Source organism: Centruroides vittatus, unplaced genomic scaffold, assembly GCF_030686945.1.
Source record: "Centruroides vittatus isolate TY-2023 unplaced genomic scaffold, ASM3068694v2 contig_549, whole genome shotgun sequence".
NCBI classification, from domain to species: domain Eukaryota; kingdom Metazoa; phylum Arthropoda; class Arachnida; order Scorpiones; family Buthidae; genus Centruroides; species Centruroides vittatus.
The window spans coordinates 3,323,261-3,348,663 of record NW_027122325.1 but is presented as its reverse complement, the minus strand read 5'-3'; the positions used below and the strand labels follow the sequence as shown (position 1 = coordinate 3,348,663).

The following is a 25,403-nucleotide window of genomic DNA, read 5'->3' as shown; positions in this document are numbered from 1 at the left end:
TGTGCAATGCGTATTTTGAAAGAGAAAACAATAATAGTGTACTGCTGTATTTTAAACTGATAATCAATACCATCTATTAAATTTGGAAACTAAATTTTTATCTAGAAAATGCTTAATATATTTTTATTCTCTCTTAATTTTGTTCAATAAATCATGGATTATAATTCTTTATAACTATTCTATTTATACTTATGTAAGTTTCTAATGAAACTGTTTCATTTAATACTAAACATATAAATATAAATGCACTAAAAGATTTTCTCCTGTTCATCACATAAACGAGTTTTAATCATTATTTAGGTCTTCTGATTGTCTAATGATACGATAATCGCATTTTGGATGAACGAACAGGACATCGACTTTGAATAAATTGTGTCGTTAAGACGTCTTCGGGATGCACCGAAGTGATCTTGATCTACTTTACAAATCATGCTTTACACTACGCGTCTATTTTAACTCGAAAGTATCGTAATTAAAAGAAAAAATTGACCCATTTGACCTTTTTACAATACAAGTCAACATAATCTTAAAAAATTATGGTTTCGTGTAGTACGTAGGCGTATTCTATCAAAGTTTCCAAATTGCTTCTTTAAAACTTAATTTCTTCAATTAAAAATATATTAGTTTAAGCAATTTTTCTCATAGTTCCAGGATGAAGAAAGTGGCTGCTCCTAAGCCTCCTCCGTCCTTCCAGTCATCTAACGGAACTCGCGAAATGATGACATCACATCATTTAAGCGACGATTGTGCCATTAACGAATTATTGGAAGGAAGAATGGAATTAGACGTTATTCTTCCCGATAACAGAAAAGTGAGAATGTCAGTGGAAAGAAGGTACATCCCATCTCTTTAATTTACCAATACATTTAACGTACGTTATAATTTTGACACAGACTGGAAAGATTCATAAAAGTATCTCGGATGAATGATAACAATTCACAATGCATAATCAGTAAAATTTATATGACGTTTTGTCCTACTTATTCCGGTATATACCAAGGAATCCTTCACAATGCCATGTCCTTATTTATATAAAAATTTAACTATTTCAAAGAAAAGTTTATATCTACACTGGAAGAATAAAGTGCATTTCGGGCCGGAACTGTTTCACTATAATTGAATTTCTTATCATTAGCAATCTAAACAATCATTTTATCTCTCTCGTTTGGATGCAAACCGATCCTATGTAGCCTAATTGTAGTCGAGTGAAGAACAAAGCCGGCATCGTTACTCTTTACAAAAAACTCGTAGGGAATGAGAAGTCTGGTTTAACAGCTGAAGATGTTTTTCATATCTTAAATTCTTTTTCTTTAATTCTGGCGAATTCACATCAATTAGATTACCTTTAATAACTTAAAGAAAAATCTTTTTAAATTATTCCTTTCTATATTTAAAGAACTTTATCAGATAACATTTAAGTGAAATTTTGTTAATAAAATGCTGCAATGCAGCTTAGCCAACGAGGTCTACTTTTTAGGCTTCTTTAGAACAAAAAACAAATTTTTTTTAAATGAAAGATAAGGAGAAAGAATCTTTACAAATGGTTTAGGTGTTCAGTTGGACTTTAGTAAGAAACCTTTTGTGTGCAGCGAATTGGGTGGCGATTCGTTATCGTATGTGATTATTTTACATACAGACAATCGTTTTAATCAGTAATGAGAAGTGGTAACTAGACGTTCTCCGTTTTTAAATTTAAACAATATGGTAATTAACAATTTAAGATTGTTCTTTAACGGGAAATTATATAACTAATAATGAAATTGTATATTATAGGACTCCGATGATGGATTTATTAGTTCAAGCGACTACAGAAAACAAAATAAATCCCGGAGGCCATGTTATTCATATGTGGAAGGACAAAGGACACGACTTTGTCCATTATAAACCTAACACACCTATTGGGTCGTTAGATACAAACACCATATATATTGTGCCTAAAAGTTCTGTTATAGATCCTCCCACAAAAAGAATGTCCAAGACGGTAAAACAGCCATTTGAGGTAAGATTATTTAACTACTGTATTATTAAATGACATATGTCATTAAGCACATTTAATTACCATTTTTTAAATATACAACTCTTTCAAATTATTATTTCATTACTGGCCTTTCCCACTTGAGCTAATAACTTTGACTTTTATTTGTTGACTCTTGCTTTTTATTGATATTATACTTAAAAATGGTATGTAAATTGGAAAAGAAGGAAAAATAAGACATTAATTATGCAATTAAATATACAAATTCCTAGTTTCTGTTTTAGGTTTTGTAATATCAAAATAATCTTATCAATAAAAAGATATTTAAAATTGAAAAGTGTTTATAAGTAATTTTATATTTAATTAATAATAATAATAATTTGTTTTTATTCATATATTAATTAAATATTTTATCATTTTAGCAAACCTTTAGACTACAGGTAAATCTGCCAAGGAATCAATTAATGGTGTTAAGAGTCAGTCCAAAAACTCAATTAAGAGAGGTAAAACAAATGGCATGTACAGAAAAACATTTAGATCCATCAAAATATCAATTAGTTCATCCAAATCGCCCCAGCCAAGTATTGGATCTGTCTACACAGTTAATTGATTATGGTAGTACAGAAATCACATTAATGTCCATATCAAGTAGGTATAAAATAAATTATTCTTACAATGTAATGAGATATCCTAATTTTAATATTTATTTTTTAAGATATAGAAGCCAATATTTATAATTCAGCAACAGATCTAATAGCTTTCTCTACAAGAGAAGAAGACAAAAAGAAAAAAGGAATTCTTAGCATTTTCTCCAAGAAAAAAAACAAAGGAGTAAGTATAATTTAAAATACATAGATACTATAATCAATTTTATCGAAAAATAGATACAAGTGCGATATGATTCATCAAAGAAGCATTAATTACATCTAAAACAACATTAAAGGTACCTCATACTCTATATCAGACTTATCACACCGTTACTGAGGTCATCAAAATGAAACTTATATTATTAGAATGCAACTTTATAACTGGTATACATTTTGTCCTAAGGACCCTCTTCAGTCATACATGTATAAATATGTATCTGTCTTAGATCTAAATATTTTTTATGATTGAGTATTATGATAATATGTAGATCTAAAACAGATACCTATTTATTAATGTATGACTGAAGAAGGTCTTAAGGACCAAAATACATACAAAATATAAAGTTGCATTCTAATGACAGAAGTGTCATTTTGATGACCTTAGTAACAGTTTGATAAGACACTGATATATCTGCTACACAGTGTACGAAATACCTTTTCATTAAAATTGAGACAAGAAGCTTTAATATAAAACAACATTAATATATTAATTGTACAAATGCCTGATACATCAACTTAAAGGAACATTTGCAAAGTATACTAATTATAATGTGCAAAAGATTTTCTTAATAAACTATATTTTAAGAAAATTTCTAAAATACAATAAAAATTATTTTATTTTTATATATTTTTTTTATATGCTGCATAAAAAAAAACTGCTTAAAATGGTAATAATTATTCTTAAGCCATTGCAAATGAAAGTGATTTAAATCCATTTATTTTTAAATCAAGAGATTTAAAGGTTTGCATTTGAATTGATTCAAAAATATTAGTAACTGATATGTTGGTATTATATTTTTCTGATTTTAAATATGTCTTATATTTTATAAAAATATCACATAGAGTTGTAGCTAATGTCATTTTAATCTCAATTTAAAATGAACTTAAACAACTTTTATTGTAATGGTTCATTTACATGTTGAAAAATTTTATGTCTACCAATATTTATTCAAAATACATTTAATGAAACCAATTTAAACACTTTTTAAAAAACCAAAACTTTAATAAGTTTAATTTCTCTGTGTGTAGCTAATTTAATGCATATGTCATTTTTTAAAGAATAAAAGAGAGTTCCTAACTTAACGTTTTGCTGTGAGACCGTCTACCAAAAAATCTTTTGGATTACAGAGACGAATTATATACATATATACATATACAAAGTTTAATTTCATTTACGATCAGTATAAAATAGAACTACTTTTTGTATAATGAGATCATTAACATTTATCTAATAATAGATATGTATGAATTTTAGCATATGAATATTTTTAAAAGAAAATGATCTTACTGGAATGACTGGACTAAATAAATTAAGATTTTGTCCAGAATTTAATTCATAAGAATATAACAGACCAATTCAAATATATAACATTACAATGCATAAAACTGATTTGTATAAAGTTTTTCTTTAGAAGAATAAAGATTTATATTGATTTAAAATTTTAACAATGTATTTAAAGTTAAATATAAATAAGATATTTAACTTTAAATACATTGTTAAAATTTTAAATATATTTAAATATGAAACATGTTAATATTTTTTACGTATAAAGAATTAGAACAAGAAAAAAAGCCTATAAAAATTATTTGCTTATTGTGTTCAAATTATATTTTTTGAAATGTATTTTAAAAAATTAAACTTTAAGAAAGATTTTCACTGATATTGTGTTATAAAAATGAAATGTTTGAAATTTAAAAAATGTAAAAGTAATTTAATATTCTTATATTATGTAATTTTTATAAAATCAAAACCAGTTTTGTATAGTATAAATATTTTATTTATTTTTTTTAAAAATCAATGATGAGACATTCTTTACAATTGCTTTGTATATTCATATATGTTAGCTATAATAAACTCAACCAAATGTTTTTTGGATTCAAAATTACTTTCTAAAAGCATTAAACAATTTTTAACATTGTAAATTTCAGCATTTAAATGTTAATTCAACTTAAACTGTTTTTAAAATGTATCACATTTGACTTGTTAAATTGTTTTACTTTAAAATTCATTCCATAAAAAATACTCGGCTAAGGCTAGTAATTATTCATTATAAAAATCAAAATTCTAAATTTAGATCTGAATAATCATAAATACAAGATACCAAGTGATTGAATCAAAAATAAACCAAACTTTTAATACAACTTTTATTACATTAATATTAAAAGTATTTTTAGAAGGCCACTTTCAAAATAAATACCTTATGCAGCTATATGTTTCTGCCAGTGTTTGTATTAGTTATTAATCACCACTTGATCAGCAGTGGTTTTTAAGATATGCAAGGTTTCTTTTATATGAGTTTGTATAACAAAGCTGTGTTACACCATATCATTTATTTCACAATACTTAATATCTGCAAGTCATAAGTTTTTAATTTGTACTGGAACAAGGTCTGGAATCTCAGAATATATTGGAACAAGTCTAGTATCCTAGCTTGTACAACAATTCTAGCTTATAAAACAGTCTTGCAGCTTATACTATGTTATGTCCTTGAGTGCACAAGGGCATGTTTTGAATTTGCAGTCCTTCACTAGAGCTTCAAAAGTCTACAGAAGCAAGATCCAGTGAATAAGATGGCCATGGAAGTACAAGCATCAGGTCTTTTGCCAGATATTCACTAACTAGAAGAGCATGATATGTCAGGGTATTGTTATTATGAAGAAGTCAATTTTTAGCTTGTCAGAAATCAGGCCATTTTCATCTTACTGAGTAATGGAGGCAATTGAGAATGTTAGTATATCTGTTAACTAGGAGGTCTATATTATCAGAAATAAATTTGCAAAAGTATCAAACCTTACTTTCTCCCTTATATCTGCAGAGACAAGGTGTGCACTTGTTCTGTGGCTTGTATAATACATGCCAGATTTCATTGCCAGTAATCACGCCATTTAGAATATCTGTGAATATCTTTATAACTGTGCCAGTTATCTGCTGATGGATGCACATTTTTCACATTGCTCACTTCACATTCCTTGGAACAGTGTGAGAACAGACATGGCATGTTTTCAAATTATTGTGAAGAATGATCTAAACAGATCTGTAAAAAATTCTCACAAAGTTGACCACATCATCTATTATCAACAGTCTCTTTTGATCTCTTCATAAACTTAGGAAAATTTCTTGGTTTCTTGCTAAAGTTGGCCTACCTGGATGGGGATCATTATTGCTTCAAGGCCTTCTTTAAAATGCTTATGCCATTTTTGCATTTGTGTATGCAACATGTCATTACCACATGCTTCTTTAAAGATTAAATAATTTAATCTTTTGTATAATTAATTTTAATGATTAATTAAATTAATTAATTTTTGTAACGTTTTTAAAATCAGTTTTATGCAGAATTAATGCTGATTCACATCATTTTAAAATTCCATTTTAAAATTCCATTGTTCAAGTAGGAACAAAACCAGAAGCATTTTGATCCTGATCTATTGTACTGTACACTGCACACCTACATATTCCAATACTTTAATATTTTATGTGCTAGTTCATCTGAATACAGGTGTCAAACAAGTACTGATGTATCTAAGAAACTGTCTGAACATGCAAATGTTCATTATTATATCAGTAAATAAACCCAACTTTTGATATTGCCTAGCAATATCAAAAGCTGGGTTTATTTTTGACAATACTACATATTTATAATTAGAAATAGATCTTTTATAATAAACTCCAGACCTAAAATATGAGAGTATTCACAATTTTGTTTGTGGACAAGCCTGAAAAAGATTTACAAAATATTTATTCATTTTTAATATTAACTGTATTAATATTCAAACTTACAAATCCAGACCAATTTTGCTTTATTTGCTTTATCTTTTTCAGTGAAAAATAATTAGATTGGTTTCTAAAATTAATAATTAAAATTAAATTTTTAAATTTAGAAACATCTAGAAAACACATTGATTTTTCTCTGTGTGATTCAAACATCAATTTTTGTACATAAAGTGATATAGTAGTATATATTATGTTATCTGAGATCAAAAAGTAACTATTTTTCAGATACATATACAGTATATCTTAGACTAATATTTGCTTATTCAGAGTAGATCTTATTATTTCAGTGGAGATAACATAGTGCCTACAAGTCCACGGTCACATTCAACTGGCTACAAATTATCATACTAGCATGATTTTTATTACACTGATATATATTAGAATTTATGCACTGTTGATACAGCATTCTAATAAATTGCATTACAAAACATTTATCATATGATGACTAAGTACACAAAAAATAAAATTTGGTTTTTAAAAGTGTAAATTGAGTTTTATTATATTAAAAATTTTATCTTAAAATAATTTTTTATTTTAACAGAGTTTTGGAGGATCTAGTAGTGATTCTGTAAATAAAGGAATATCTCCGTATAACACTCTAGAAAATGCATCCAAATCAGGTTTAAAGAAAAGACCTGCACCTCTCCCACCACAAGCAAAACTTGTTAATAGTAGGATTGAATCAGTTTCACATTCTCGTCACAGTTCTGACTCTAGTGGATATCATGAATCATCTGTATTTAGTGATTCCCCAGAAACATCAAGTGGAAGTGGATTGAGCAGTCTTGATTCAACTGATAACCATGTGAATGGTAAACTAAGTAATGGTATTACAAAAATGATTATTCAAACTCAATGTACTGCTCCTAAAAAACGAAAAGCCCCACCCCCGCCTGTTCTGTCAGCTGAAACTCAAAATAAAGAAAATTTCAAAAATATATCTGATGATAATAGCAAAGAAAGCAAATGTCCTGTTATTGATGCATCACCTGAATATGAAGAAGGTAATTTTAATAGTATTTATTCATATTATCAAAAATCTTAGTAATCGTATCTCTAATTATCAAATAAATAAATATAATAGAACTATCATATACATACTGATCTCTAATAAAAAACTTTTTATTTTTAAAATTATGTATTTAGATATTTTAAGGTTGTTATTTAAATTTTAATTTAGATATTAGTATGAAGAGAAATTTGTAATATTGAAAATTTAGCTCCATAATATAGAGAGGTTCATATTGATCCTAAATAGAGTAAAAAAATGTATATTATTTGAATGAAAATTACTAAAACATACACATCCCAATAATCAAAATAAAAAATACCTACAGATTTTTCATTAAACTGAAATGATGTTTTCAAGATAATTTGGATATAATGAAAAATTCATAAATTCTTATTTTTGATCTGTTGATATCAGAACATACTTTTCAGTTGATGTGCAATCAAATAATTCCACATATTTATAAAACGATTGTATAGAATATTTCTTTTTACACACTTTAGTTATAAGCATAGGCATCTGCAGAAAATTTTCCAGGGGGAAAAGCTTGCAGATAAATAATTACAGCAATAAATTTTTATTTAATTATAATATACAATTTTTTGTGTATTTTTTAAGAGAGAAGAAATTTTAAGACTGAAAAAGCCTTCTATTGTTGAGGATGTAAGATTACATATCTCAATCACTTTTACAATTATAATTTGTGAAAATTTTTACTTGATTCCAGAGAGGACAAAGTGCCACATTTACCCCCTCTGCAGATGCCCATGGTTATCAGTGGCGTGCCATCCATGAAGCTCTGTGGAAGCACCGCTTCTCTTGTATTTTCTAAAATATAAATACATATTGTGCGATTATTTTCATATTTTCACATACTTTGAATTAATTAAAATTAATATTTTATTATAACCGCATTATGCATTTCATTACAAATTTCTATACATGTGAAAAACAATGATAAAATTGCTATTGTATATTTGAATGTAAATTTGTACATGCATATTCCCAATGGAAGCACTGTATTGTCGAATACAAGATAGCTTCCATGGCAAAAATACTTCAATCATGTAAAGCAGCTAGATTACAGGCATTTGTGCATGCACTTTACAGAGCACCAACCTCACACAGTTTAGCTCATGGATGCTACACAGCAAAATATCGTATAACGCTTCCAATGATTCTATCCAGGGCATACACAGCTTCCCTATCATCAAATGTCACCACATGCTACTGATGGTTATGTGTATATATACAAGAATATTATATACATGCATACATCAATAAAACAGAATAGCATATCAAGGGAAATAAAGACTTGTTAATTTAATTCAATGGTGAGCAACCTTTGGCAATGGGCCAAAGTGAATTTCATAGGTTCTTGATTAGTAGCATATATTTTTCTTATGGAGTTATAGGCTTTCAGCTTGCTGAGTATGAACACACTCCATAACTGCCAGTACACTAGGTACTAAAATGACATATACTGATGATAAGGAAACTAAAAACATATACTTTACTCTCATCTTTTTACCAGTCAAATTTATTTTGAATGTTCTTCATCAGGAATATCAGCTTAAGAGTTGCATAATGGCATGAAGCAGAAACTAGAAAATAAAATTACATTGCCAAATCACTGAGAGCCAGATATCAGGATATTTCAGACCACAGGTTGCTCATGACTAATTTAACTGGTAAATTTCAAAAACACATCCTTGATAGTAAGCCAGTGCAGAAAAATGTTAATTAACTTAATCAAGAAAAATACAAAAATTCAAGAACTTTCATTTAGGGACTTTGAGGCAAATTTTAAAAAGTAAAATTTTGCAGAATCAAATAAATTATTTTCTTTTCTGAAGATTCAAACATGCATCAAAAAGTTATTTAAATTATTAATAATGTATTAAGTAATTCGTAAGTACTTGTATCCCTCATACAACACAGTTAGAAAATTGAGGATATCTCCCATACAACATGATTTCTGGTTTCACTCTAACATAATTGGAGAATTTAGGAAATTGTCCATACAGAATTTCACAATTTTTAAGTGCAAACTTTATTATTTGGCATTTTTTACTTTAAGTTAGCATAGGTGATGTCTCAAATTTGCCCATGGATTTTACAATATTGAAAGTTTCAATTTGTTTTGTGCTTTTTGTCATGTTTACTTTAATGAAAACTGATAGTTGATAGAAAAGCTAGGACAAGGAAGAAAAAAATTGCACTAAGTGTCATTGCTTTTAGACTTTAGCCCTTAAGACTCACTGTGTTTTGTTTTTATAGATAAATCTTTACTAAATAGAAAGATTCATTTAAACATTATTAAGTAAGTATTATTAAACATTTTTTTTAATCATAGGTAAGTAATTATTCATAAAAATGATTCACAAAATATGGTGTTATCTCAGTATTTGAACTGTTCCCAACTTAAACAATTCAGTATTCAAACAAATTCTGGAGAAAAATCGCTTGATACTCAACTGAACAAATTTTTAGTTTTATTTTGTCATCCATAAAAATATTTTATCCTAAAAATAAGTAAAATGAAGATTTTGTTGATATTTCTGACAAAGATCAACAAAAAAGCTTAGACGACTATGACGATATTTTGTAAAAACAAAATGCCCTCGTTTAACTAGAATTAATACTAATGCATAATAAGGTACTTTTAATTGTGATTTTTAGTTAATTGCTGATTTGCTTTAATAAACATGTTTCTCTTAGTGACATAAAATAATAGTATATATACTTTTCTTATAATGAAACCATGCCTTTTATTTTCTACTTTCTCTTACACACAATTAAGTGGTATAATAATAAACTGTATTGCCTTATTATACCATTTCAGTGAGTGTAAGAGAAATTAAATTGTATACTTTTGTTAACTTTTGGAACCTAACCCCATGTTTTGCATTAGTCCTTTGTTTTGTATAGCACAATTTGCATAATATGATACTTTTTTGGAACGTAACTACCGTGTTATACAAGGGATACCTGTACAGGATATGCCTTTTTTGTTTTTATTAAAATAAGTAGTAAGTAATAAAATAACTTATCATTTTAGTAAAACAAAAGTCATGTGATCGAGCTAATCAATTTTTTATATATAAGATTATTTAATATATTAGTAATAATTTAAGTAATTTATTTGATGCAAATTAAAATTTTCAGAAAATAATTTGTTTGATTCTATCAAATTTTTGTATTCTGAAAATTTGTCCAAAGGATATATCTATTAGCTTATCACAACACACATTTCTTGTTGCAGAGATAGTTTTATTGAAAATTAATGTTTTCAGCCTGTTTAATGTTTAATGATATATCTATTGCAGAGAACAAGAGACCAAATTTGCAGTTTTCTTCACTTTGTTCTAATTAAATTTTTTTCTAATGGCATCATCAAGAAATGTATTTTTTTGAAACAATAAAAAAAACACATTTTGATTTATAAACAATAAACTAAAACTTGTCACCTTTTATTCATCTAAGAGATAAAATTAAATAAGATTTAAATATATTGTTATTTTTATTGATTTATACTGCTTGAAAGAAATTGTCACTAATTATATTAAACTAAATATATAATTTATATATAATTTGTAATTACTCAAAATGTACTTTTCTCTTCTCAGATGAAGTCATATTCTCAGCAACTGATGCAAGGAGAACGAGTCTTTCATCTTTGGGAACAATTGATGATATTGAAAATTCTTTTGAACAAACAATTGCTGAAGCTCAGCGAGTTATCGACTTGGAAGAAGAAATGAAAAAGAATACAGGTAAATAATTGTTCATTTATTCTTGTTTTCATTATTTGCAATCAATTGAAAATTAATTCAATTTAATATTTAAAATAACTATAATATTAGCTGGTAAACATACGATGATTATTTTTATTTTGTAGAAGTTAAAGAACTTGAAGAAAAAATGAAATCTGTTACTAAAACTGAAGTTGTAACATTACATGCTCGACTGGAACAGGATATAAACAAACAACAAATTCATTCAGAAATCAACACAGCATTTAATGCTTTACAATTGCAAAATGACATGAAAAAAAATGCTTGTTGTGATGTAGATAGAAAAGAAGAACAGAATCAAAATGAAAAACAAACTGATGATAAAACTACATTGCAAGTTTTACCAATGCCATGTAGAAAACTAGCTTCTTCAGATGAATCTAGTGATGAAGTGTTTGAAAGATGTAATCATGTAATAAGAAAGAAATCAAGGTCTAAAACAAAACGAAAACAAAAACCAGCTCAACAAATAACAGATAACACTAAAGATGATTCTAAAAAGTTAGAAAATTTCTCAATTGGTTCTTATACGTCAAATGAAAATTATTTAGTTCCATGTGAACAAATATCTGAAAGAAAAACAGAGCATGGTTCACTTCAGAGATCGTCGGAAAGAAAATGCATTACAAAATCAGAATCTTTTAATGTATCAAGAGAAGAATGGATTAAAATTCGACCAAAGAAAGGTGGTTATGGAGGTCCTGGAGTACGAATTCGTTCATTTTTAGAGAGAAGTGATAAAAAGAAACCAAATGATAACAAAGTTTATGGACTAGAAGGATCTGTGAGAGGTATAAAAGGGCAAGTGAGACTTCGATGTGCTGAAATAACAGATATGGGATTTTCACCTGCCTTAAAGGAAAAGTCCAGATCAATGTTAAATTTAATTCCTGAAAACAACATTAATGTTGAGACTGAAATACCACTTGATACCAAAGAAGAAAATTCAAACAGTTCTAGTTTATTGAAGCGTGCTTTATCTGAACATAATTTGAGTGGTGCAGATTTAATGATTAATGAAGAATCTAAATCTGAATTTGCAAAGGAACAAGAACGTCTGCAACAAGAATATAGAAAGTTACAAAAACAATTTGTAGTCTGGCAGCAACAACTAATGTCTAATCATACATTATTAGAAAAAGAATGTTTATTCCCAAAAAAGTGTGTAATTCAAGAAGATAAACCCACAAAAAGTAACCATTATCAACCTGTTGTTAAAGTAAGAGAATCAAAATCATTAACAAGAAACACAAAATCAGAATTATTAAATAATGTAACATTATCAACTTGGGATTCAAACAGGTTAACAGATTATTCTTCTTTGCCAAATAAATCCAGTATTCGTCAGTCATTTTCAGAAAAGAGAAATGAAAAAATAGACATAAATTCTTCAGATTTAAAAATCAAAACAAAGAATTTGTCATCCAATGGCTTACGTTCTTCTTCTAACAAAACTTATTTTAAACCACCAGCAGTGAGATCTTCAAGCAGTACAAGACAACGATTACCTCCCGAGGTGCGTACTGAAGACGAAGAGAAAAATATTTCAATTAATAAAATAGAAAATAGAAAAGAAAGAATAAGTAGAAGAGATAGTTTTGAAAAATTTGAAAATTCAAAAATGACTATTCAGAATCAACCTCCAGAAAACATTTCTGTTGATAATAGGAAAAATGGAACAGTAAAGTCAACTAATGTTAAAAATATCAAATCTACCTTAGAAATTTCAAAGGTGAGTGAAAAATCAACTAATAAAATACCAATGAAAGGATCAGTGCCAATGTATACTTATTTTGGAGGACCACTACATAAAAATAATTATAATTCCCAAAATCATAATTATGAAGATTCATGGTCAAAAAAAGAAAATCAACAGAAATTGCAAACTAATACAAATACCAAAGAACAAAATGTAATACATTCTTTAGTTACAGTGCCACCTCCACCACCTCCACCGCCACCGCCACCTCAACTTCCTTTGCCTACTGATGTTAATAAACAAACTTCTGTTTGCCAAACTGTAGAGAAGAAACCACGAACATCAGTGTCTAATCGTTCTGTTGATCCACGTGATAAGTTAATGATAGAAGTTAGGAATTTTGGAGGACGAAAAGGACTTCGTAAGGTAAGAAAAATTTGTTTATTAATAAATATAAAAAATTTCAAATATATGTATGTAAGGAGTACAAATTGCAACTTGAGCTGTATAAAAGGGAATTTCATCTCTATTTTTAGAACTAACTGCAATATAACAAAAATACAATGAATTAAATACAAAACTAAAAATGTAATTTGTACTATAAAATATTTTGTAATGCAAATTTCACAATCTATGGAATCACTCCAACTTATCAAATTGTACAATAAATTAAACAACTTAAGTACCCCATTTGAATTTTCTAAATTTTCCTCTTTGGTTAAATATGTAGATTTATAAACTTTCTACTTTTAAAACTGTTTCCAAAACTTAGAAAGGTCAATTTTTTAATTTGTACTTATCTAGATTAAAACAGATGTTATGCTCTTCACTCTCCTCTGTTGGACCAAATTATTTGAGTATTTGTTGAAGAAAATTATTTTTATTTTTATCATTGCCATATTTCTTATTTAAACCTGCTTCATCAAAACAGAGAAGGATCTATATGTTTTTCATAGCAGGACTAATAGCAGAGCTAGTTGTTAGAATGATGGAAAGAAATGTGTTTGAGAGATTCTGGTACAGAATAAAGTTTATGATTTACAGTGCTATATTTTTAATAGAATAGTTAAGTGGTACTGCCAACATCATCATTTCCACCAGAAAAAGAATAAATACTATGACTATAATAATTAAAAAACTATTAGCTTATTTAAAATAACTTTTATACTTGCATCAAAATGTCAAGACTGCATTTTCATAGTTTTTGCTGTTTACTTTTAGTATCAGTAGCAAGATTCTTGTATTTCAGTGATGAATGAAATTCATTTAAAAGAATTCATTGTAATAAACATAACTTTTATCCGACTGACTGTCTTAAAATTAATTTTGCTGTGATGTATTTATTTACATAAAATTAATTCATGAAATTTCTTTAAGAAAGAAATATATGCTTTAAGTAAATCCATTCAAAGTAAATTTTTATATTTGAGAGTTTATCAGATAACATCAGTCTATAAATATATAAAAAGCTGAAGATCAGGGCCATCAAGAGAGTGAGCTGGGGATTTTTTCCCTTAGCCTGGAGAAAACTTGTACCAGTTCCTTCTCCTATAAATTATGTTATTTTTACTAACAGAAAATAAAATCCTTAAGACTCATTTTTATTAATAAAGCATTCTACATATTTCATTTGTTTAAAAAAACAATGACAAAGAGGCCTGCTCTATCCCTGGGTCCCATATAAGCTCTTAATGGTCCTGCTGAAGATTATTGGAGAGATAGCTAAAAAGCATGAAATGGGAAAAAAACTGATTGGAAGAAGAAAAAAAACTTTAGTCATATATTAATTGTACAGAAGTGATGTTTATGAAAAGTTAGGAAAAATATAGAAAAGTGTTCTTATGAAGAGGAATACTTTGACGTGATAAGAAATGATGAGGAGAGAAAAAAAGTGAAGAAATAAGGCAGGTACCGTATATACAACATTTCACTAATGGAAGAAAAAGATATTATATGTTGGAGCTATGCCATAACTCCAACATATTGAACACAAAAAAGAATAATGAGAAGAGAAGGATAGAGTGGATAAAGTTTTGGAAGCGATTAGGCTATAAAACTTGAGAATAAAATTGTTTTCAAAAAAATTTCAAGTTTTAAATTACAGCAGTTTTCATTCAAATAAACTCCACATAATACATTATAGCAAACAAAGTATATTGCATTTTACAGATAATAAGGTAGTATGAAAAAATTGTGCAACTTATATAGCAAATTCTGCTTGATTAAAATAAAAACAAAAGTTAAACAATTGAAAAACAACTCAAATACTTCCTGACATCCATTACTCTTCAGGAGTATCCACCTATACAGATTTATAAACTTTTCCAAAACTTTGATTTTTTTTTTAAATTTAAACTGAATAGTTTATCTAGTTTGGAGTGGACAATTATGTTATTTAGTATTTTCTCTTAGACCAAAATCATTTGTCAAAAGAAATTTCTTTCCACATTTTGTTATTGTGATATTTTTACTTTAAAACTCACTTCTAATCCTTAGGTAAGCTTTCTCAATCTTTAACATTAATTACATCATTCTCTAAGCTTTTCTTTTGTAATCATCCTTTTTTAACATATTGTTATACATAATACATATACTGTATAATTGATTTTATCAATAGTATTAATAAGAAAAATGAAAGACATATTTAACGTAGTCTATTTATTATATAATGTATATTTTGAAAATGATCACAACTAGAGTAGGTCTGCATACTGTAGATTACACATTCCCTGCTTTTTAGCTTAAGAGTGAAGGAAATGTAATTCTACATGTTAATAAGTTACTTTTTTAATTTAAACACTAAGGAAAATTTGAAAATTTTTAATTATTCAAAATTCAAATAATCAATATTGAAAGAAAACTAGTTTTCTATTAGTTCTAGATTTGACAGTATTCTCTGGTGATATTGCATTTTCTCTTTACTTTCTTTTCTACTTCTGAAATCACTTACACAAAATTAACTTTAGCTTAAAAAGTTGATGTTCTACAACTAACACACTGTAAAAGCATAAGTTTAGATGGCAGTTATTTAGTTAAGTGTCACTAAAACTGTGAAAATACATGACAATTTTGTCCATACTTTAAAGGTTACAGAGCACACATTATGAATCAGTTGCTTACTTGCTACTTTCTTTGAGTTTCATATTTGAAATATCAATTATATTAACTTCAAATTAACCAAATTTATCCTAAAACTGTTTGAATTAACTGTATTTTTAAAACATACAGTATATATATTTAAATAAATTTCAAAGGGAACTGTGAATTTGATTTAGCCAATAATTTGAATTAATGAGATAAAAGTTCAAATTGATCAAATTTTATTGTGTTCTGAGACAGAATACCATAAATAAGGTTTCTGTTAGTTGTGCAGAAACGCAAATCTAACATGGAATGTAAAATGCCTTCTGCCTTCAATAAATAGCAAGAGATTTTGTTTGTTCAAATGTTAATCAGAAGATGGAGTTTATACAAAAAACAAAACTGAAAGTGGAACTCTAAAAAACAGCCTAAACAAAAAATAAATCCCAGAACAGAACAATCTGCTATGTAAAGTATTAGAATAGGCTGGAAACCTGTCTAACGTAGAAATGGAAGAGTTTTTGGATAGCAGTCACTTGAGAAAATCTGAACTTTTCAGTTTAACAGTGGATAATTTCTAAACTAAACTAGTCAAAATAATTAGAGGAGAAAGAAATTTTGCATAGAAAATCATTTAAAATGAGTGATTCAGAATATCAGAAGTTATATAAAGTAGGACAGAGAAATCAGTGTTATATATAATGCTGATCTCAGTGATTTCTCTGTCCTACTATACAATATTTGGTGTGAATATCAACCTATTGAGTATTAAGATACAGTAAAACGTAAAAAGGTATGCATTTGAACCAAATTATATTTTCATTTCTTTCACTCGTTGCAATATACCAATCAACAATAAACACATTTGCACAACCAGAATGAATGAGTTTTTAGGATATTACAGGGTAGGGTGTATGATCTCCACAAATGGCTAACCTGCTGCACATCTGTATGGCATGGAATCAATGAGGTGCTGGGAATTTCTTTGCTACTTCTCAATGAGAACAATCATATGCTCTCCTAATTGTTTTGACCAGTGTATAATTAATAATGTAATCTGCAAACTTTGATTATGGTCAACTTCTCAGTGATAAGAGTTAAACACCCTATATTTTCTTCTTTGTTAAGATAGTACTTTCATTGTTTGGAAAGCAACTATGACAGTATGCAGTACTCAATGTTTTTCTTCAACTTTCTAGAATTAACTCATTCCCTGGAAATAATAATTGTTAAAAAATATGCATTATTTTTTGAGAAAGAAGTGCTAAAAATCTAAATAGTAGTTATTAAAAAATAAAATTAATTTGATGTATTCCCATTTTCATAAATAAAGGTTTATCAAAAAATTATAACAAAGCATTCATATAAATGAATGGGTTACTGTATCTTTATTTTTTCAGAATTTGTTACTATAAAATAACTTTAAAGTATAAGTGAGAGAAAAAAGTTAAAAATTAAACTTTTTATAGAAATAAAGAACAAATGATTCACTTAATAACATCCAGATGTCAATAAATAAATAGGATTATACAAAATTAGAGACTTACAATTAGAAAAATCTATTTCTTACAATAACTAAATATTTAGTGTCAAAAACAAAAGTATTCATATTTTTTACTTAACATTAGTTAGCAAGCCTAATTTGAATAATAATAAACAATACTAATAAATTAAAAGTAACATCTCTGTTGTACTGTTGATTACACATTCTCATTATAACAATCTTTAGAACTTTCCCCATCTATTTTTCAATAAACTGTTATAAATATTCTGTCTAAATTAATCTATGAATATTTAGATAAACTTTGAGATTTTTTGGTCTCATTTTTCTAATAATTTAATATATTTCTACAGCATTTCTATTTTTTTGCACAGGATTTCTTCAGGCTAGATTCTATATTCCCAATTCTAATTTCTTTTCATTGCTTTACAATAAAAGGGCATTTTTTTTTTTTTACTTTTGGTTGAATCTAGCACTTTGTACAAAAGTATTGTATCTTTACTATTTCAAATGTTTCCATACATTTTCATTTCTGTTTCAATCCCTGAGAATAATCTCCTGAGCCTGAAAGAATTTAGATGTATGCAGGATGTTATTTTGCTTCTTAAGTTATTTAAAAATTAAAAAGATTGTCTTATGGAGTTAGAATTTGAGTTTAATTTTTGAACTGAAATTTAACTTAAATAGCTTTATTCAGTCAATATTCTGTACTGCATTGTTAATAAGTCAAGTCAAAAAGATCAGAATAAGTAGAATAAAAGAGTAGAGCAGAATCTATTATCAAAACTATTCCTTCTAATTTTATTTGGATTTGTTAAGTAACTAGATAACATAGCTAATCATTAAGTTTAATATTCATCGATTCTTATATTTTATTTAATGGATACATAATTTTGATAGTATATTACTGGAATGTTCTGAGAATGGATCTTTTGAAAATATTTAAAGGAGTAAATTAGTTGATACTTGTTCTAAATTGTTTATTCAATACTAATTAGTAATCAATTTCTGACCAAAAGTTGGAATGATAAGTGTTTGTAATCTTCATTAAGACAGAATATTCATTAACTAGCAGATGAGCCCGGCATTGCTCGGGCAAAAAGTAACCATAGCGAAAATTAAGATTATTAGATTACAGCCGATCTTACTCATTTTTACTGGGTGCAAGAATTAGGTTCACCCTCTTCCGATACTAATTAGAGAATTTTTAGATGGGTCTAAAAAACATGTTCAATTTTCCACAAAAAACAGCATTATTATTAGGGTGCATTCTCATGGCATACTCTACTAAAACACAGTTAAAAATAAAAAATCGCATCTAAAACAGTACAGTAGAAGCCGAGTTCTTCAGGGTAAGCCTTAATCTTCTCCCTCTCCCCTATGGAGTGGGATTTTGAAAAATTCCTTCTTAGTGTACATTCTCATGACGTACCCTAACTGTGGGCCAAATTTCAACTTTCAACTCCTAACCGTTTGGGCTCTGCACTTATTATTATCATCATTATCAACCCATCTCGATTATATTATAAGACAGACAATTGAAATAAAAATATAGCTAATATTTAATTTTGATAAAGAATAAAAGTAAAATTGGTTATAATATGATGAGGATTAACAACATACACATCAACTCCTATTAGATAAGCCAAATGAACTGTCAGATTATTTATATTGCTGTATATATTGTTAATCTTTCTGGAAACAAAGATTGGATTGCAATCTGGGTGGCATAACTGGCAATGCATCTATATGGTAAGCAAGAGTTGTGGATTCAAGTCCTACTCCAGGCCAATCTTTCCTTCCAGAATATTCTAAATTTAAATTATATTTATCATTAGATGGCAACCTAATCATCTATAAAATATATTTGTTTCTAATCATTAAATTTGCCATTTTACAATTTGATAAATAATCTGCAGTTTGTTTGGCATATGTTGAGGATTATAACTAAAATAAAAATTACAGTAATATATAATATTAATAAAGGGACAATAATAATGAATGGAAATTGATTATAGTGTACTAATATTTAACATAATAATAGTTCAAAAAAATTTTTATTCAGCGATAGAAGCAACTAACATTCAAGGATTCTTATGAACATCACAAATATCATACCAGCATTAAGGTTCAAATATATTCAAAGCATCTCCAGTCATTAAAATTACTAATATCTTTTGTTATAAATCAAATTTAAATAAATAAATTGTACTTAGTTTAAAAAATTTTTATAGATAAAACTTAAATTTTTTAAAGAAAATCTTTGATTTTTTACAGATATCAAATCCAGAACCTGCCTGGCAGTTAAATGTGTTTGGTCCACAGTTCACTTCAAAAGCTTAATAAAATTGGATGTCTTAAAAAATAATAATCTGCTAGAATTAATGATAAAAAGAAATCTGTTTAATTAATGTAATTAATGCAAACAGCTATAATCAACTTTGAAATTAGTATTAAATTGTAAATACTGTATTGGTTAAACTCTGTATCAATGTGTATCTATTTGTTTTTATTGAAATGGACTCATGGGTAAATCATTCCATGTAGTAAATGTTGTCGTGACTAATTTTCTATCTAATGAAAAGGAAGATAAACTGTGTTGTACATAAGAAAAAATAATGTAAAGTTGAAAATGGTAAATTTTAACTAATTTGTATATTTTCAACTTATTTGTAATTCACAAGAGTAAATTAAATGTGAAGTTTATATAAAATAAATTAATTTTTACATAGAAATTTTAAAATATGAATTTTTTAAAATTATGTAGTGCCATAACACACACACACACACACAAATATAGAAGTAATTACTCTATTGTAGAAATATATTATTAGACATTGAAATTGAACCTTATTCGAACTATCTATAAATTTATCTGTCCAAAACAGCTGATATTTAATTAATAAACTGAAAATTTCATTTTAAGTAATGTCTTATTTATTGGAAATTATCTTTTCAATAAAAATCAAACTATAAATGATTAATTTGAAAATTAATTTACAAAATGTTTTATAAATTGTATGTAAGAATAATAAATATTTTTATATAAGTCAGAAAAATATATTAAAAATATAATTTGAACGCAGCATTTTGTTTCAAAATACTTTTCTATTTCTAAAATATGATTATTTGAATAAAAATTTTGATAGTAACAGTTTCCATTATCCAAATATAACTATACTAATTGGGAGTAACTTTACAATATTTCTTATTTATATATAATTCTAATTTTATTTTATTTGGAATCAATGATTCAAACTGCTCAAATCACAATTTTTTATATAATTTCAATAGAAGTTTGAGAAAACGCACTTGACAAGATTTATTTTTTTAAAGACAACATTCAAGTACAGTCAAACCTGTTTTTATGCGGGGGATAGGGACCGCATTAAAAAAGACGCATTAAAAAAAAATCGCACGAAACTTCACGAATGGCTGTAAAAAATAGTTTTCGCAACACAATTAAAAAAATATTTTTTTAATGCGGTCAACAGGGACCGCATAAAAAAAGTCTCACATAGAAAATAACTCAAAACCGTACGAAATAGAATTTATTGACAACAGATGTCAGCACTTGACTGCATCGTCTGGTCTATCGTCTGTTTTACATATTTTTGTCCAGGTGGTGTTTTGTTGACTTAAAAAATAAATTATTTCATTTTTCGCATATTCATGCAATAATATTACTATAATAAGTGCATTTATGCTATAATAAGTTTATTTAGCTATAATAAGTCAACGTGAGACATGACGAATCGCATGAGACTAGTCGCCAACTATACCGCACAAATAAAAAAATCGCACAAATAAAAATCGCACATAAAAAGAGCGCATAAAAACAGGTTTGACTGTATTATAGATTTAATAAATGAGAGAGTTTTTTTGTGTCAGTCATACTGAATATTTTATATACAGGGTGTTTCAAAACTATATGTCAGAGATGTAAAGGCAGGAAGAGGGGACCTAAATAAGCAGATTTCGTAAATGAATGTGGGTGTGGAAATGCAGCATTGAAGTGCTAGCACATAAGGCAGTATTAACAACAGGTAAGTGAAAAGACAAAGAAAAGCAACAATTTATTTATCAAGAAGTTTACAATAGCTGCTCGAAAGAGCAACCACCAACAACAATACAAGGTTCACAGCAGCAGTGCATGGATTGGTGTACATTAGTAAAAACATCAGGCATGTTATGCACATTTCCAGCAGCAACAAACAATCGGGCAACCAGATCTTCAGATGTTATGGGGCTATCGTACACCATGCTATTAATGTGACCCAAAAGAAGAAATCCAAGCACGTGAAATCTGGGGAGTGCAGTGGCCAAGGAACAGATCCATCCATCCTATCCAATGCTGGCTGTAGAAAGTGTGATTCCTGACAATCCTGCTGAAGTGAGCAGCTTCTCCATTTCCTTGCACAACCCCATACAAGAAATGCATTCAGCAAGCTCCGTATTGGTGTAACGATGCATGTTGCTCAAAATCCGTTTGGGGAATGATGATTCAAGCTAGTGAAGTGCTTTTATCCACCAAACTCAACAGCGCCCTCTTGCTGCATTTCCGCACCCACATTCATTTACAGAAATCTGCTTATTTAGGTCCCCTCTACCTGCCTTTACATTTCTGACATATAGTTTTGAAACACCCTGTATATGTAGCTAGTATAATATATTCCAACAATCAAAAATTTAAAAGTTATATGTTATCAGACTATTACTTATTAGTGTTAGGTTTAATAATTTTGCTTTCAACTTCTTTACTTACTTCCAGGGATATAAAAACTTTAAAAATTATTTTGTTGTTTTAACATTTGAAATTGTTCAAAGAATTCTTTAAATTTTAGGCTTTTAATAGTTTTTAATAAAATTTTATCTAAAAACAAATTTGGTTTAATTCTTTCAATAAATTGTATTATTAAAATAATACAATTTATTAAATAAATGAATAATTCAAGTACAAAGTGCCATATTTTTTACAAATTGCAGAAATCCAAAATGACAATCTGAAATTTTAACAATTTTAATAAGTTTTTCAACTACTATTATTTTTTTTAATTTAAAAATTAGGTTTTATTGTTACTGTGCTGGAATTTTATGAAGTTTTAAAACCTATTCAAATGAATAATAAATTTCAATTTTTTTATACTTAGATTGTTAGTTATTCCAATTTTCAGAGAGAAATTCTGCATTTGCTGGGGCAATAAAACTCCAAATTTCTAATTTTCATTGATTAGTTATTGACATAAAACATTAAAATCAAATTTCTTACATATTTTTGGAAAAACATTCACAAATTACTTTCATTTATAGTTTCCATTAAAACAGTACAAATTGCAAAATTAATTCACATCCTACAGAATAACTAAGTGATTCATCATTTATGGTTTGTGTATCAGCATATATATTTTATCAATTATTTGTAGGTGTTGAACTCTGTTTATAGCTCTATGTAGGTGTAAGTTTGAAATGAAATAAATTTGGTTAAATAAATAAAAGACAAATGATTTATTTCAATTTTTCATTTTAGTGTTCTGACTGAACAGATATTTATCTTTAGTTTTCTATAGTGTGTTCCTATTTTTTGTTTTCAGATATATTTTAACTAAAACTGTATATTGTAACATTAAAAATAGTCGTGAAATTTTGGAGGCTTAAGTTTTCTGAAGATGCAATACAAACAGTAGTAAAATTTATTAAAAATTCCAGGTTGATCATTTATAAAGTATTTTTTAATTCCTTTCATACATAAATATATTATTTAAAGAATTAAAATTAAATTATTAAGTTAGTACAAAAATGAAAAACTTTATGTTAAAAATAGTTTTCAATTAACGTTTTAATTCAATTTGTTTTTGTTGTATCTCATAAATAATTCTATCAAAATTAAAACTTTTATGACACATTACAATAAAATTTACTTTGGCCTTTACATAATGGTTTTTAAAATACAGTCAAATCTGATTTTATGCAGGGGATAGGGACCGCATTAAAAAAAAACGCATAAAAAAAATCTCACAAAACTTCACGAATGGCTGTAAATAATAGTTTTCGCGACACAATTAAAAAATATTTTTTTAATGCGGTCAAAAGGGACCGCATAAAAAAAGTCTCACATAGAAAATAACTCAAAACCGTACGAAATAGAATTTATTGACAACAGATGTCAGCACTTGACTGCATCGTCTGGTCTATTGTCTGTTTTACATATTTTCGTCCAGGTGGTGTTTTGTTGACTTAAAAAGTAAATTATTTCATTTTTCGCATATTCATGCAATAATATTACTATAATAAGTGCATTTATGCTATAATAAGTTTATTTAGCTATAATAAGTCAACGTAAGACATGACGAATCGCACGAGACTAGTCGCCAACTATACCGCACAAATTAAAAATTCGCATTAAAAAAATCGCACAGCTCAGAGAGCACAAAAAGGCCAAACATAATGGTTTTAAAATATATGAATTTCTAAACTATGGTTATAAATTTCTCTAGGATAGCAGCAGCAGCAACACTTTGGAGTATATTATTTTCATATAAAAATTGAGCTTGGTTATCTCTGTTACATAAATAGGCATGCAGCTTTTTGAACATATATAATTAATAATAAGTCAATTAAGGTTATGTATCAGAAAACAGTTTATGCACCCAAAGACCCAATTATAGAGTTTCTGCTGTTTTGAACTAAAATCAACTAGGAGAAGCAATTCCTAAAAGCAGAGATGATGATGACATATTTATTAAACAGATAATTATATCAATTTATAAAAATTTATTTCCACAAAATGAATCAAAATTAATACAGATGGGAATTTTAAAGAAGAATTAATATTCAACAATAAACAAGTTTTTGGGAAGGGGGAAAACAATCAAATAGAATAGGTTTGTAAATCATCATTATATTTTTCTTTGTAGAAAAATTATATTCATACTATAGAAATTGAAATGGATACTGCCAATATAATTTTTTCAGGAGGAAAAAGTCTTATCTTTTAAGCACATCTAGTTTATTTTGGAATTAGTACACTAACACAAATACTAGTTTATTTTGGAAATTAAAATTAATCTACCTTAGTTTTGAAAAGCATGAAAAAAGGAAAATGAAGTTTGATCCAAGACTGTATAAAATATTATTGCAACCAATGGCACTGCATGGAATCTCAATTTGTACAGAACTTCAAAATTCCATTTTAATTAATGAGAATTTTTTAAAGAACTTTTTAAACAGAGTGGAAGTAGAAATTATTTTACAGGACTTCAGATACAATGAGGATATGGTTTATTGAAGATCAGAAAGATATACTGATTGTAAAAATTTTAAATTTTGCTTCTAACGGTGGATCATATATAATTGCTGGCAAATCACTTAAAGAATCTGAAACTCTCATTTAAAAGCCACTGGATTTGAAATCAGATGATGCTTCTAAAAAGGTACAAGGAAGAATGCATAAAAAAGAAAGCAACTTAAAAAATGAAATTAGCCATGAAGCAAGAAGTTGAAACTCCCAAGATATGTTGGATTAAAACAGATCCACATTCATATCCATATACTAAAAGCAAATTGGATTTATTTGATACTGTTTCAACACAACCAGCTGTTGATAGATAATACTTCAGATATAATTCATCCAGTAGCTACAATTTCTGATGGTCACTCTCCTATTGAAGTTTCTATATCTGGTTCTGGTGAAAATTACATTGATC

At 27.5% G+C, this 25,403-nt stretch overlaps 2 protein-coding genes across 9 annotated transcripts in view; one reads left to right on the top strand and one right to left on the bottom strand.

Moving 5' to 3' along the window:
• LOC136978703 (cordon-bleu protein-like 1) overlaps window positions 1-20,435 on the top strand; it is a 52,106-nt gene extending 31,671 nt beyond the window's left edge. For 6 of the 7 annotated variants that reach the window (XM_067274472.1, XM_067274470.1, XM_067274473.1 and 3 more), the window contains 8 exons: window positions 646-834; window positions 1,774-1,999; window positions 2,398-2,623; window positions 2,691-2,806; window positions 7,155-7,617; window positions 11,252-11,398; window positions 11,524-13,544; window positions 19,978-20,435. In XM_067274472.1, the coding sequence (XP_067130573.1) occupies window positions 646-834; window positions 1,774-1,999; window positions 2,398-2,623; window positions 2,691-2,806; window positions 7,155-7,617; window positions 11,252-11,398; window positions 11,524-13,544; window positions 19,978-20,043 (3,454 nt within the window). In that variant the 3' untranslated portion in view covers window positions 20,044-20,435. Of the gene's footprint in view, window positions 1-645; window positions 835-1,268; window positions 1,705-1,773; window positions 2,000-2,397; window positions 2,624-2,690; window positions 2,807-7,154; window positions 7,618-11,251; window positions 11,399-11,523; window positions 13,545-19,977 lie in introns of those variants that run through there. The other variant, XM_067274476.1, reaches the window with a different exon arrangement.
• The window catches only part of Mettl2 (methyltransferase-like protein), a 45,548-nt gene that overhangs the window by 1,270 nt on the left and 18,875 nt on the right, over window positions 1-25,403 (bottom strand). The gene's annotated exons all lie outside the window — the stretch shown is intronic.